General features: G+C 40.9%; 1 protein-coding gene across 4 annotated transcripts; it reads right to left on the bottom strand.

The window, feature by feature from the left end:
* Positions 1 to 981: 981 nt before the first annotated feature.
* spp1 (secreted phosphoprotein 1) lies at positions 982 to 7578 on the bottom strand. 4 transcript variants are annotated; one of them, XM_041059611.1, is made up of 8 exons: positions 7461 to 7578; positions 4103 to 4174; positions 3872 to 3916; positions 3708 to 3782; positions 3282 to 3339; positions 3022 to 3158; positions 2419 to 2769; positions 982 to 2298 (listed from the first exon to the last, which is right to left on the bottom strand). In XM_041059611.1, the coding sequence occupies exons 2-8, from the start codon at positions 4154 to 4156 to the stop codon at positions 1873 to 1875; spliced, it is 1146 nt and encodes a 381-aa protein (XP_040915545.1). In that variant the 5' UTR covers positions 4157 to 4174; positions 7461 to 7578; the 3' UTR covers positions 982 to 1872. The 4 variants fall into 4 exon arrangements, with proteins under 4 accessions (XP_040915545.1, XP_040915546.1, XP_040915548.1 ...); XM_041059612.1 differs by having other exon boundaries at positions 2425 to 2769; XM_041059614.1 differs by having other exon boundaries at positions 3022 to 3153; positions 3283 to 3339.
* Positions 7579 to 12338: the final 4760 nt, after the last annotated feature.

Genomic DNA, 12338 nt, shown 5'->3' with positions numbered 1-12338 from the left:
TATGAGATTTCTGTAGAGATCTGTCTCATACTATACTGAACATATTCCTGTTTCCCTCACAGAATCAGTAAAGAATTACTTTCAATACCAAAGTGTATACACTGATTGGAACCTGTACTGATAATCATGTCCCGATCCTAACCTACCTATACTCACACTGGGGTTAATAACATAAAGCAACAGCAGATCACAACTGTGTACAATATATAGATATGAAGCCTTGTAAGCAGCGGTCCAACTGGGCAACTTCTGGATCACTTTCACATTAGATACAGGATCAACAAACAACAAATGCTGCACATGCACACTGTGTAGGAATGATTCACCTTTTTTTGGAAACCTGTGTACTTGCTTTCTTGTCGATAGTGAGATATGAGGCTTGATATCAGTCTCTTGTGTGTATGTGTATGACTCTCTTTCTTGGGATAACTACAGCAATCAGCCACAACATTAAAACCAGTTACAGGTTTTAATGTTGTGTCCGGCTGATGTGTGTGTACATTTTGGGGTACAACAGCTGGGAGTCTTGTCAGGCAACCAGTGGAGACGCTGCACAGGAGGACTGGCAGAATGGTAATTGAGTTGTTTTTCCTTAAACCACAAACTGTTGATTTTTACATATCTGTTTGTGTAGAGGTTCGACAAATGGAATCAAACGTGTTTTAGAGGTGTTGGTAGACATCATTTTGAACTTTGGTCAGAGCCCACATGTCCAGTCTTTAAGCTAAGCTCAGCTAATCATCTCTTGGCATGAAGTCTATATGCATCACATAGACATGAGAAGCACTGATTTTCTCATCTCATTTTTGAAAAACACAAGTGTATTTCCGTTCAGTTCTTTTTTAGCAGTTCTGTGTAACACTGGCTTTATGACTCTCATGCTTTGCTTATTCAGCTGTTTCTGTCTCTGTCTTCTCAGCGTGTCATCTCGCTGGACTTCCTGTCTTCACATCTAAAAGAACTGGACACAACCACTATCTCTTTTTATGAAAAAGAACTTTATTAATATTTTAGAAATGGTACAATATGATACATTACAGTAAACAACATGAGTCAAACAACATGTAGTGTAGGTAGGAACTGTGCAAATGATCTGGACTGTGTTGTATGTTTGTGTGTACTGCATCTATACCTGATTGAACCCTTTACCGGATGGTGTTTCTCTTTGTTTACATCCTATTATCTACACCAGCACATTTGATACTAGCAAGCAACAAAGCTAAGCCACACAGGTGGCACGTGTATGACTTTTACACGTGCCACCGAATTTATCATGCTTGAAGTGATTACAAATACTTAAATAAACTGTGTGCTTCCTCTCTTACTTCATAAGCAAAACAAAAAAAATGTAGGTTTGCATATTGCAGTTATTAATTCATGATTAAATGCAGTGTTGTGCTGGTGTAGATATCAGGACTCAACTTTGTTTCTTTGTTCTTTTCCAGTTTTGACCTTTAACCCTGCAGTAACAGAGGGTAGCGTGGATAGGACAAAGGTCGTGAGGTCGGTCAACCTCCTGTTGCAGGTAGCAGTTGTCGGTTTCAACATCCTTTAAAGTTACATCAACCACTTTCGCCCTGCGGGGTCAAACATGGGGTTTATTACCAAGACGACTAGACCACAGGATGGAAAGAGTTACTGGTTTATTTAAATATAACTGATGAGAAAAAGCATTTCTGCTTCACAAAGGATGCACAAATAATCACAGAAATAGTGGCTGAACTCATTAAAATCAATAGGAATTAGGCCTTGGCTGACCCTGTTTGGCCCTGCAGTGGAAAGTGGTAGGGGGCTTTATGCACCTGGATGCAGCATGCGCTCTTTATGTGAATGTGACACCACCATCCACTCCATTTCCTGGACGGGTGGGGCTTATTTGGCAGTAATGACCACTGGCATGTCAGTGGTGGTGTCAGGTCCAGGGCCCTGCTCATCTGAATCACTCTCAGTGCTGTCACTCTCATCTGAGTCACTGTCGGCGGCTCCAGGCGTGGCCGTGGCCTCCTCGCTGCTCTGACTCTCCTCGTCCTCAGACTCCTGGCTGGTGCTGGCGCTGTCGCTTGTGGTGCTGTTGCTCTCGTCTTCCTCCTCCTCCTCTTCCTGTGTGGCACTGGAGCTTTCGCTCTCACTGGTCGTGGCGTCGCTGGCGCTAGCGCTCTCCTCCTCCTCTGGGAGGGCGGCCTGGCGGGGGCTGGGTTCTTGGTCCTGAGAGGTGCCGGAGGAGGCATCCAGGCCCTGGCTCTCCACCTCGGGGGTGCTGGTGTCCTCCTCCAGGAGGTCAGAGTGGACCTGAAGAGCCTGGATGTGAGGCAGAAGAGGAATGAGAAAATTTGTTTTTTTACTGTCATCTGTACAGTAACACTCAATACAAAACTACTACTGCTGATGGCCTGTCCCTCTTGAACAGCTCAAACTAACCTGTACCTTGTACACTTTCGGTGACTTCTCCACCTCATTGCCATCGGTCATGTCGTAGGCCATCTTCTTTCCTGTGCCGACAAACTCATAGGACTTGTAGGGAGCAGGAACCTTGTGGTACGATTTGTCCTCCACGTAGACGATGGATTTGTATTCGCTGGGGTAGCCTCCCAAGTTGTCGCCACGGGCTGTTTCTGTATCAGTGACGATGGTGGGCACGATGGGATCTACGGTGGTTTCAATCACGGGCTCATCTGTGACGACCACAGGGCTGATGGTTATGGGAGCCAGGGTGGAGGACTCGCCAGACTCTGAGCTGTCGCTGGATTCATCCTCCTCCTCCTCAGTTTCCTGGAGATGCAGAGGTGATAGGTGAGCTGTCAGAGGACTGGTGAGTAAAAATGTGATTTGGTCTATGGAGCGTCCACACATGCAGCAGCATTGGAAATTAAGTTAAGTTAGTATGATTAAGGTGAAATTTATTTTATCCATGTGTCACCATGTGTGCAGCTAATGGCTCATTGCTTGCTACTGTTAGCAAGCAATGCTACGTGCTACACGTGTACATGTAGCCAGACTTATTACTGGTAAGTTTTTACTCACAGTCTCCTCTGTTTCATCATCATCATCATCATCGCTGTCTTCACTGTCCTTGCTGTTGACACTGGCTGTATCTGAGGCTGTGTCTGAGCTGTCAGATTTGACCTCTGGAGCTGGAGCTTCTGCTGCCACCTGCTGGCAAAATCATTAATACACAGAGTCGTAAACTTCACCAGAAGTGTAATGAAGTGTAATGAAGTGTAATGAAGATCAACAGAAAATTAGGACTCATTTGACTTCATCTGTCAAATAGACATCACTCACCTCGTCTGAACTCTCTTTGCTCTCGTCCGAGCCGGCCGCAGCGGCTGCTACAACGTTCTGCAACATCAGAGACATTATTCTGATTAATCCTTCTTTTACCTTTCTCTTTCTTTCTGTGCACTGAGTCAGTGTGCCGAGGAAAACAGGAATCCTGCTCAACCTGCTCTTTGATTCCAAGGCTTTCAAAAAGTGGGTGAGGAGCATCAAAGATGTGACGGTAGCTCCAAAAAACTAATAGTAAGATCTTGGGCCCTGGGGCAGTTGCCTGCTTTGCCTAACTTGTAATCCAGCTTTGAATGAATGGACTGTCAAAGAAAGTGAGCAGTGGGGAGAAAAAGGAGAATAAATGGAAACAGAATATGATAAGATAAGAGAAGAGTAGATAGAACTAAAGAAAATGAAGTGAAAAAGAAGAAATATTTTACCTGCACAGGTGCAGCACGGGTCTGAGGAACCACTGCCGCCTGTTTCTTGATGGCTGGAGGTGCTGGTCGTCTCACCTGTGGACAACATCAGTCAGTATGGATGTCTCTCCCGCTCCCTCTCTCTCTCCTTAACCTCACCACCACCACTTTTTCCAGATACTCACCACTTCTTCAGAGCTTTCTGAACTGCTGTCGGAAACTTTTCTCACCTAAAAATCAAACGCATATAAGACATGAATCAGAAACTGGGTAAACCAAGTAAACAAACTGAAACGAACATGGATAAAGTCACTTCAAATCAGTAAAAGAAAAGAGATGATCTAAAAACAAAGATGCTGTTCTCAGTTCAGCCAAAGTTAGCTCTAAGTTTTGACTTGTCAGAGAAAGCGACTCACCGGCCGGCAGAGAACTGTGGCGAAGAGCAGAACGAAAACCACAGCCACTTTCATTGTGTCACAGTTTGGTGTCTGGACGGGAAGAAAAACAGAAACACGCAGGTTGAAAGTTAAACAATGAAACATCATAGTTTAAAACAACAGAACAATAAAGCATAATCACGATACACTGAGCTCGTCCAGCACCAAAATACTCGTCCATAGGCCATAACTTCACAGGAAACACAATGACTTGTCAAATTGAAAATGAGCTGCAAGTCTCGTCGGTAAATCCTCTCGCCCAGATTCCTTCCTAAAAATGGAGGCCGTGTGGTCACATGACTGTTAACTAGCAATGGGCCTTGGTATGTCACAGGAAGTCATTAAATCCTTAATTAGAGAGTTAAAGGAGCAGTAATGTGTCCTTGACAACTTTGTTTCAATACACTGAAATATTTTCTCTGTCATCAGTGCAAGAAAATCACATTATTGTGGAGCGTGGTTTGTTAAACTATGAGACAGGATGTTTCTGGCTGATCCTGGTCCAAAAGATGTGAGAAAATAACAGGTATGATTCAGAAAGATGAAATTAGTCTGTGGGTGTTTGGCTTTGAAGACTGAAGGGAGAAAAAGCAGCATCATTGAGAGTTACTACTGTGTGAGTCTAGTTTACATTTCCATCAGTGATTCTGCAAAGCAGCAGTCAGTACGGTAAACTGCTAAACTAGCATCAAGAAAATGGAACATACTAAATCTTGTCTTATTCTATCATTTTCTATTTGACAGAAAATGTCTGTGTGAAAATGTCTGTATCTGTCAGTACTTTCTTTCGCACTCAGCCCACAGGTGGCAACTGAAGCTGTAAATCTTTAAAAACACCTCGTCAATATACAATTTCATCTTTTAAAAGGCTCAGTAATTTTATTTATTAAACATTAGTCAGAAAGGTGTAAAGTGTACAGTCAGTCAGTTTTACCAGCAGCAGGATGGAGTATGTGGCATTGGGTGAAAATAAACTACAGTGTGTGTGTGTGTGTGTTCATGGTGATGAAGGAACATGTCATCCAGCAAAACAGTGTGTTTTTAATAGACTGGAGTGCTATAGCACAGAGAAATAAGTTGTATCGGGCTTTGGCTACATGTTTAATAATATGTTTAACTTCTTGCCTGTATTGGTCTTGTCTTGGGATTTACTGACAAACAGCAACAGTAAATTACACATACTTTTATTTTAGACTACTTTTTACCTTTACTTACTTGTTTCACAGCAGGTATTAAACTATGTTAACTGCAGCTTTAAAAACATCATTTTTTCTCTTTCCCCTTCCCTTACTGTAGCTCTACTTTCTGTGTATGCTGTGGGAGGAGCAGTCTGAGTGTCTGCTTCTATCTTTAATGATGGACTCTTCCTATACTATGTAATTCACAGGGTTATAACTGGAAAGCCACAGTGCAGCAGAAACATGACAGACGCCCATATGACTGAATGAGTGTGTGTATTTCTGTATGTCTGTCTTTGTGAGGACCGGTTTAAGCATCAGACACTGAGTGTGAGGAGGTTTTTGGAAAGCGAAGACATTTTATCCAGTCTTCACTACGCCTGGTTGAAGATTTGGTTTTAGAGTTGAGATTAAAATGAGGTTTAACATAAGTCTGGAGTCAGGGACTAGGGAATGTTTTATGTCAATGAAGGGTCCTCAGAAGCAGGACAGTAGTAAGGATGTGGGATTATAGGATTTTGTTTCTCTAGTCGTCTAAGGTAAAGTCTGAACCACTCTCATAAACCTGAGAAGAGAAGATCACCTGTTTGTTGAACTGCTCACACCTCATATGCATACACAACCCATAACAAGACCAAAGGGTTGTAAGTAGACATAGCTTTGGTTTAAGTCAAAACAGTCACTGAAAACATGTTGAATATGTCTGTAGTAATTTTGAATTTTAAAATAATGTAGACAACAACTAATTCTAGGAGTCTCCATCTGTGTGGGGCTGAAAAACACCACTGTCTCAGCTTTTGTTTTTTTCAAAGATTATTGATTTAATTTCCCCAGCCAGAGCTGAACTGCGGCAATACAGTGTGGCACCTTAACAATCAGGACTCCTCCAGCTGTACCAGCTCTTATTTTGAAAGTGGACTGAGGAGTTTAAGAGGATGACACCTCGCTCAAACACTTTAGTCTCTGCTCTAAGTTTGAGTTTGTGCTCAGGAGATACTCAGACACTCGAAACATGTGTTCCACTGTTCTTAGCAGCACTGAACAGCACTCAGATATTTTTAATGCTCGCTGAGTTCTCTCAGGTTTTGTTTCAGAACTTAATTTAACTCTGATGGAGTTTGTTCTTCAGTTAAAAACCACTGCTGACTGCGCTGGTAGTTAATCAGTGTGTGTATGTGTGTGTTGTCAGTGTGTTTATTTGGTGTGGTTAGTCAGGGCTGGCCCTGGTCACGTGACACATAATCCAGAGGTTAGTTTCCTGCTGCCCACAGCTTCCCTTTCCTGCCCTGGTGTCACTGTGACACTAATCAGCCAATCAAACACAACCGCCCCAGCTTCAGCTCCTACCAATCACAGGCGAACTTCCAAAAACCGTAAAACCTTAAAAAAGAACTCATAATTAACTGCAATAAACTGCTGCATGTTTATAGCGGATAACCAAACCCTTCTGTGGGTTTAATGTGAGTTTGCTTGACACTGACTTTTAATTTTTTATAATATTATATAATTTGTGTTTTAAGTACGCTGCAAAATGTTCATTGTTGCCAATTGTTTAAAGTATTTTCTAGAAACCACACTGTCTAAAGCAGATTACAGTGCTAGAATTAAAACAAATGACATTTTCTTTTTTTTTTCAAGCATTTTTTTTTTTTTTTTTTTTTTACTTGTTTTAAGATGGAATATGGAAAATGGAATATTTTTGTTAAAAGTTATTTTTGCAGTGTAGCTCTGGGTTCTACATTAGTAAAACAAGAGCATACATTATGTGGTCAAAAGCATATAGACACCTGGCATGTCCACCAGATAATATATTTGTACAGGGCCACGGCCTCTGCTGTCCTGGGAAGACTTCCCACCAGATGTTGAACCTGGTTGAAGGCAGTTGGACGACTGTGTGCTATAGTAAGTAAGTAGTAAGATTTGCCTTCAGTGGAACTAACCATGGAAAACAGCCATGCACAACAGTATGTAGACAGGGTAGTTCCCATACTTGTTGGCTGTATCATGTGTTTCCCATTTATGAAAGAACTCGCACTTCAGTGCCTTCACACTGCAAATTTCCAGTAACTTGTACAAATATTAACCTGAGCTCCCGCCTCTCATCACACCACCAGTGCTGCAGAAAAAAATGTAACGTTCAGTTTTTCATTCATTCTGACCTTGTTTGCAGTCGGAGGAAGCTTCAGGAGTTCAGCGGCTGCAGGAACGTCAAGCAGGAGCAGGCAGACGAGGTTTCTCTTTAGTTTATCTCCTGGTTTTCCCTGGATGTTGCTTGCTGCCCAGTGATGGTGCTGCTGAAACCAAGGCAAGGTTTATAAACCCTCCAGCCTCCGGCAGCAGCCAATCAGCACGGAGCTTGTGATGTCATGAGGTTAACCGCTCCGTGGTCCACCTCTCCTCTCTCTCCCACTCTTCCTGTGGTTGGTGTTGTGGTGGTGTGGGGGCAAATACACACTCACACACACACACAAAATGCAAAGACAAATACATGGATGAAGACATGCAGACACTTACAGCCCAGACAGAAGCATGTGAATGTACTTTTTCTATTTCACACACATGCACAGACTCACACACACACTCATTCTTGCTGTGTATCAAGTTAATTTAAGGACATGTAGTGACAGGCTCTGGGAAAAAACTGCAGCATATAGTGGCGGGTGGTATGACAGTGATTCAGCTTCCTCACAGACAGAGGAAAATCATCTGACTGAGGTCTCTCTGGATAATTGAGAATTTGTCTGCGACACCAGACTGATTTGTCTTAAACTGTTGAACAAGGGGAGGGGAAGGTTTTTTTTTTCTGTGTGTATTAATAACTTTTTATGTTAGAAGCAGACCAGATAAAGAAAAGGATAGAGCAGAACTAAGGAAATAAAAGAAAATGAATTGAAAAAAATAGAATCTAAAACTATTGTGCAATTAATACATTAAATAATAAACCAAAGAAAAAAAAAGATCATTTTGCTATCTCTATCAGCATCAGTGTTTTACGTCATAATAACAGTAACAATATGACATTAAACAAACACTGGGTCAAAAAAGCAGCACCAGCTGTCTGTGAACACCGAGATAAAACTGATCACAGCATCCACAGATAAACAGTCAAAGGTCACTGACCAGGAGTCAGTGGACGGCTGGGAGAAGGTCTTGTGTCCAACACCAGAGACCATCTTTGAACAGACAGCTGATACCACTTTCCTCTCATAGTAATCATAGATGATTACTGTTATCACATGTCTGAAGATCCATGCTTAGGTCTTGTGGTGAAACCTGAGCCATCTCCACAACGAGAGAGCAAATCACATCCATTGATAATGACCATGAGATGCAGTTGAAAGCTCTACAAAAAGCTAGTAAGGGGATCTCAGTAAGTGGGGGGATGGGTGAACATTTTCATGCATCTTTCAGACGTCAGACAAACTTCAATCAAATGCTGTCTGTGCTCCACACTTGCATTTAGTGGCCATGTGTCCTGCATTTAATGCTGGTTGACATTTCCAACATTGGGTCATAGAGCAGTACTGAACCTGGACAAATTTGATCTGATGATGGCACTAGGTGAAAAGTCAGGGGATTCATTTCATGGAAATCCAGCCAAAAGTTGTTCAGGGAACAGTTTCAGTCAACTCATCCATCAGTCAGTCATGAGTGAGTCAGTCAGACTCACTGCCAGGTACTTTAAGAGGTGGTAATTACTTTAATAGATAACACTGTTCTTTACCTTACTTTGTTCTTTCTTGTCACAAACGGTGATATCAGCAAGATTAAGGCCTGATTGAAGTGTATCACATTTATATTTATATCACAAATAAAAAGGTGAAAATGAATTTTCTATCGATGTTAATTGACTTCATTTTTGACTCGTTATGTCTTAATGGATGAATGAAGAAAAACGAGTAAACAATTTGTGATTTCTGCTCATTAAGTCATGAGTTGCATGTTTTTATTTTAGCGCTCTGATGTGCAGACATGTGTTGGAGCAATATGCAGTTATTAAGATACACAGTTTTTTTTTTGTTTTTATATAAGCTGTACTTTCAGTTCATGTTCATTTCTGTTTCAAACCATGATTCGATTGCTGTTCACCTTTTATGCCTTTTAAGAAAGTGATATTTAGTTTTTTTTTCTCCTGCTAACTTTAATTCAAAAATGAAAAACAAAGTTGGCTGAACTATTTTTTTTTTTTTTTTAAATTGATTAAAAAGAACAGTTAGTGTCAGGTGGGATCCAGACAGACATGCATTCTCTGGATTCTCAAGTAATTTGTATTTTACCCTCACAGCGACAGAATCATTAAACCTGATTGGGTCGTGTGGTGAAGTTTCTCCTCAGTTCAACCTGCAATTACAGTAAAACGTCTGAGTCTGTCTGTGTTGATGTCTGACACACTGACATACTGGCGGGGTACTTACACACTGTATACATCAACATATAGCCTACTCTCATGCAGATGCAATGTTTTTTTTTACATTTAAAGGCACTGGCACAAAACCAGACACCTGCATGCACGTACCACCATATTTTCATGTGTTTGATCCTGGTAAAATCTATGGTGTTATCTTCAGCTAACTAACTTCAGCTAACTAACTACATCATACATGGCAGTAGCCATGTATGATGTAGTATGCTTGTACATTGATGCTTGCATGTAAAGTTATTTACATTATTATCTGTATTAACGTTCTCACAAAAATAATATGTTAAATGTGTCAAGTGATGGCAGTTGATCAAATGTTTGGACAGTATGACTAATATGCTGAAAATGATAATGGTAACATGATAATATGTCAGTAGTTGGGTTTCCATGTAACTGCAGAGCAAATATTAAGTAAAAGTGGAAGAACAACAAACAAAACCAGTCACCATGGCCATCAATGAGAGGCAACAGGGGAGAGGGCTTTTTTTTTTTCCAATGGAGCAAGAAAATGCCAGAAACTACTTCTTCTTCTTCTATAGAAGCAGAATCAGCTGATCAGTCATGTGCATTAAATATTTGCTATGTCAGAACTTATTTGGAAAAAGTGTTTCCATCTCCCATTATGCATCTTAACTCTTCTTAAAAAAGGCAAAAACTACCTCAAGTGAGTCTAAAAACATTTTTTGTGCCATAGAGGATGTTTTCATTAACATTTTCCGGTGTGATTCTCTCATTTTGATGGAAATATGGCTAATGTTGTATTTCCAGCTGGTTCTTCAGCCACCAAGTGGCCAAAAATGAATTAATGTAGCTTCACTGTAGTTCATCGGTGTAATCTAACTAAATTAAAGACCATAGAAGTCTCTACTGAGCATCTGTGTTTTGGATGAGGAAATCTAATAGCGCTGATCTAATGACTGATTGATGGGGTGATGCTTTATGCTGTGTTAGAAAATTGGACAATTGCTCAACAAAATGCAGGTGCAAGGTGGCCACAGGCAGCAAAAGTCACCCAACACAATGAGACGTGTTCCCACAGAGACCAAATATCCCAGCAAAATCACCTCCCTTTGATGGGAAATACCAGGTGGATATGAACATTACATTACTTACTGTTTTGGCAACATTTCTAATTGACCTAAATCAGTAATTGAGAATAGCTACCAATGAAGATGATTCACCGGACACATGCAGAGTTTAGAATATATAAACCCATCAACGCACAGGCACAGATACTGCAATTTAAGTTGAACATAAATGGTCATTGAATGCATTCAACGCACTGATATAGAAAAGACACACTTGTTTCGGTTTATCTGTCAACACCATTAGTCACTGGGTTAACACACACACTCACACACTGTGTGTGTGTCATCACCCTCATGGTACAGACATGTTGAACTCTGACAGCTTGATGAGTTCGGAGGCCTCAAGAGTCACAAACGTACAATTACACAACCGCTCAGATCAAAGCTTTCGTCCTCTACCGACACACTGAGGTATGTCGCACACATACACACACACACACACAGACGGAGCGTCCTGCTCGGTCTTGTATGACCCCGGAGAACTGTCGCTGTTTCATAATTGATGGTTATAGATCTTCTATGTATTTGTTTTTAAAGGTGTTGATGTTGAAGAGTTGGTGTGTATTTGTCCTCCTCGTTAACCTTCAGTACCTCCTATGACCTTGTGTCAGGGTGAGCGACCACCTTCTTATTCTGTCCTTTTTTCTGTTTTTCAAATCACACTTTTGTATATTTTTTTGTCTCAGAACATAACCAACTTAATGTGATTCTTTATATGTGAGGAACACAGATAATTTGTACTTAGTTGTGCAAACCTTGAGCCTGAACTTGAATAACCACAGATGTGGCTCTGAATTACAAAAGGATGCTGTGTGTTTGAGTCAGTGTGTGTGTGTGTGTGTGTGTGTGTGTGTTTGCACCTGAGTGGTTTGGAGTTTGCTGGAAAAGGATTAAAAGAGGAATAAAGCAGCATGAGACAGCAGGCAGACATGTCTGGGTTGAATATGTCAGGACATGCTGGATGAAGCTTCAACCTCTGTTTTCATCAGAGAAATGTTTGTGTGTGTGTCTGAGATTAATCTCGTTTCTTTGTTGTTTTTGTTTTCCTGTCACTGTTGTAGCTAAATAGTCTTCAATAAAACAAACTCGCTGAATGACTAAAAAAAAAAAAGTTAAAATAAATAATGATAATATAAATAACTGATGTTTCTGTAACTCTTCAGTTTGAGGTGGGAGAAGTTACACCTTTATCGTTATTGCTGGTTGGTGAAGTTTGATAATCTCATGTAGGATGGTTCTACCCAACTTCAATCTGAGCAGAGGTCTAATCCTTCAGATTAAGTGGACATGTGTGTGTGTGGTAGGCCTTTAAGATACAAGCCCTGCCACAATGTCTAGCCTGCAGTGAGCAATTTCTCTTGGACTCAGAAGTGGTGTTCAATTAGGACACAGATACTAAAAGTCAATAATAAAGACGGTAAAAGTACACACTTAAGGAATGAAAAGTTCACTGTGTGCATCATAGTTATGTAATTGTGTGCAAATGCAAGTCCGTGTGTGTGTGTGTGTGTGTGCAGAATTAATTAAAA

The sequence above is a fragment of the Toxotes jaculatrix genome, chromosome 16, assembly GCF_017976425.1.
Source record: "Toxotes jaculatrix isolate fToxJac2 chromosome 16, fToxJac2.pri, whole genome shotgun sequence".
NCBI classification, from domain to species: Eukaryota; Metazoa; Chordata; class Actinopteri; family Toxotidae; genus Toxotes; species Toxotes jaculatrix.
Note: the sequence above shows the minus strand (reverse complement) of the source record. Positions and strands in the feature narration are given on the sequence as shown.

Excerpts from the sequence above, each read along its gene's own strand:
- spp1 (XM_041059611.1), bottom strand. The coding sequence starts at position 4,156 with ATGAAAGTGGCTGTGGTTTTCGTTCTGCTCTTCGCCACAGTTCTCTGC. Across the intron at positions 3,340-3,707 it reads CCCGTGCTGCACCTGTGCAG|AACGTTGTAGCAGCCGCTGC; the intron begins GTAAAATATTTC and ends CTGATGTTGCAG. Across the intron at positions 3,159-3,281 it reads CAAAGAGAGTTCAGACGAGG|GCCAGCAGGTGGCAGCAGAA; the intron begins TGAGTGATGTCT and ends ATTAATGATTTT.